A 1,982-nucleotide genomic window follows, 5' to 3' on the forward strand; every position below is an offset into this window, starting at 1 on the left:
ATGCACTGCTACGGGGAGAGGTACAAACCCCTGTACCTGCCGGGGCCAGGCTACGGCACCGAGACCGTCCAGCCGTGCCCGGCGCGGGCCGACGGCTGCGGTGGCTCCTGCCACCCCCTGAGCATCATCAAGGGCCCGGCGCCCCGCTGGCAGAGCTACCCCCAGCCCCTCACCTACGTGTGCCCCCAGCCCGCCGTGAGCCAGCCCTCGCTGCTGTCGTGCCAGCCCTACGTGCAGAAGTGCCTGCTGCTGTACTCCGAGCCCTGCGAGACCACCCGGCTGCTGCCCAGCGTCAGGTTCAGCCCCGGGCAGAGCTGCCAGCCCTGCGAGACCGCCCGGCCCGACAAGAAACGGGTGGCCAAGAGCCTCCCCCCGTGTGCCCCGCGGTGCCCGGAGCCGGGCACGCTGCGGTTCCCCCCGTGCGGGATCAGGTACTCGGCGTCGTGCCGGGCCGGGGGAAGGTCCCCCCGCCTGGCCAAGAGCTCCTCGCGCTGGTTCGGCCCCGACCTGCGGCCCCCCGGGCTCCCCGGCGGCTACTCCCTGCCCCTGGGGGGGGTCACCGAGTGCCCCCCGCAGCCCTGCATCGCCCACTCCCGCCCGCAGGAGTACGCGGGGGGGTTCCCCCAGCACAAGTGCACCAAGGGCTACCCCACCCAGGAGTGCGCGCCCACCCCCTCGGCCGAGCAGCGCCTGGCCAAGAGCCCCCCCGAGCCGCGGGCCACCAAGTGTCCCCCCGGGAAGGGGGTCAAGGAGTGTCCGGCGCAGAAAACGGCCGCCAAAAGCTCGGGGCCACAAGAGGGAGTGAAGGCCAAGGGCTCCTCCGCGCAGCACCTGAGCAAGAGCCGGTGCCTGTACCCGCGGGCCCCCCATCGCCCCGGGCACCACCACCCCGCGGGGGCAAAGCGCCCCAGCCACCCCAAAAAGAGCCGCTGCGCTTCCAAGTGGATCTGGTGAAGGCAGAGGCTGTGGAACCACTTGGGAAGCGGCTGTGAAACCCTCTGAACCCAGCGAGACGTGTAGCTGAGGGCTGAGGTTCCATCCCTGCCTCCCCCCGTTCCCCAGCCCCGGAGGAGCCTTGGCCCCGTTTCCCCCCTTGTCGTACCCGTGTCAAGCTCGTTCGGTGCCTTCCCTTCCTTTTCGGACCACAATTCGGTTGTCCCTGCCCCGGAGAAGGTGTTGGGGAGAAGTTTGGCAGCTCTGGGCGGGTGCTCAGGCTTTGAGCCTCAAACCAACACAGCTCTGGGGCAGCGTCTGCACCCTGAGAGGTTTTTCCTGTCACTGGATCCATCGATTTGCACGTTGTACCATCAGCACATTAAACTCAGGTTGCAGCTGGAGTCCTGCTCTCTGCCTGCTTTATTTTCCACCTTTGAAAACTCTTTCTAGCCCCTATTCCTGGAAACAACCTGTTCCCTGTTGTTCTACTGCTCCTACTGGATTTACCACCACAGATTTATTACCTGTGGGAGCAGCTCCTGCAGCAGTGCAGGGAGATGTTTGGGAGGTCTGGATAAAGCAAGGAGCTCATTACCAGCCCCCAGACAGGAGTGTGACATCTCTCCAGGCTTAGCTCAGTCCCATCCCATCCCCTCTGCTTCCTCTGTAGTGCCCCAAACAGACCAAGAAGGATTTCCAGAGACTTTTTTTCTAATAAAGTGAAAGATTTGCCTCTAAAAACAGAGACTGGTGCAGCCAGAAGACTCCAGGGTTAGGAAGAGTCTTGCTCCCCATAGAAAGAGTATTCACTTTAACTTTGGTAACTGGGCTCAAGGTGAAAGAAGAGAAATTCAGGTCAAATATGTAGAAGGAATTGTTCCCTGTGAGGTGGTGAGGCCCTGGCACAGGTTGCCCAGAGAAGCTGTGGCTGCCCCTGGGTCCCTGGAAGTGTCCAAGGGCAGGTTGGAGGAACCCGGGATAGTGGGAGGTGTCCCTGAATGGAACAAAATGGTCTCTGAGGTCCCTTCCAACCCAAACCATTCCGG

General features: G+C 63.0%; 1 protein-coding gene across 1 annotated transcript; it reads left to right on the forward strand.

Moving 5' to 3' along the window:
* Positions 1-954, forward strand: LOC113960197 (DBF4-type zinc finger-containing protein 2 homolog). Its single transcript, XM_027669616.1, has one exon. It carries the CDS (start codon positions 1-3, stop codon positions 952-954), a length of 954 nt encoding a protein of 317 aa, XP_027525417.1.
* Positions 955-1,982: the final 1,028 nt, after the last annotated feature.

Source organism: Corapipo altera, unplaced genomic scaffold (assembly GCF_003945725.1).
Source record: "Corapipo altera isolate COAL_440 unplaced genomic scaffold, ASM394572v1 311, whole genome shotgun sequence".
Lineage (NCBI taxonomy): Eukaryota > Metazoa > Chordata > Aves > Passeriformes > Pipridae > Corapipo > Corapipo altera.

Bases quoted from the DNA above. Each gene is read 5' to 3' on its own strand.
- LOC113960197 (XM_027669616.1), top strand. From the start codon at position 1: ATGCACTGCTACGGGGAGAGGTACAAACCCCTGTACCTGCCGGGGCCA.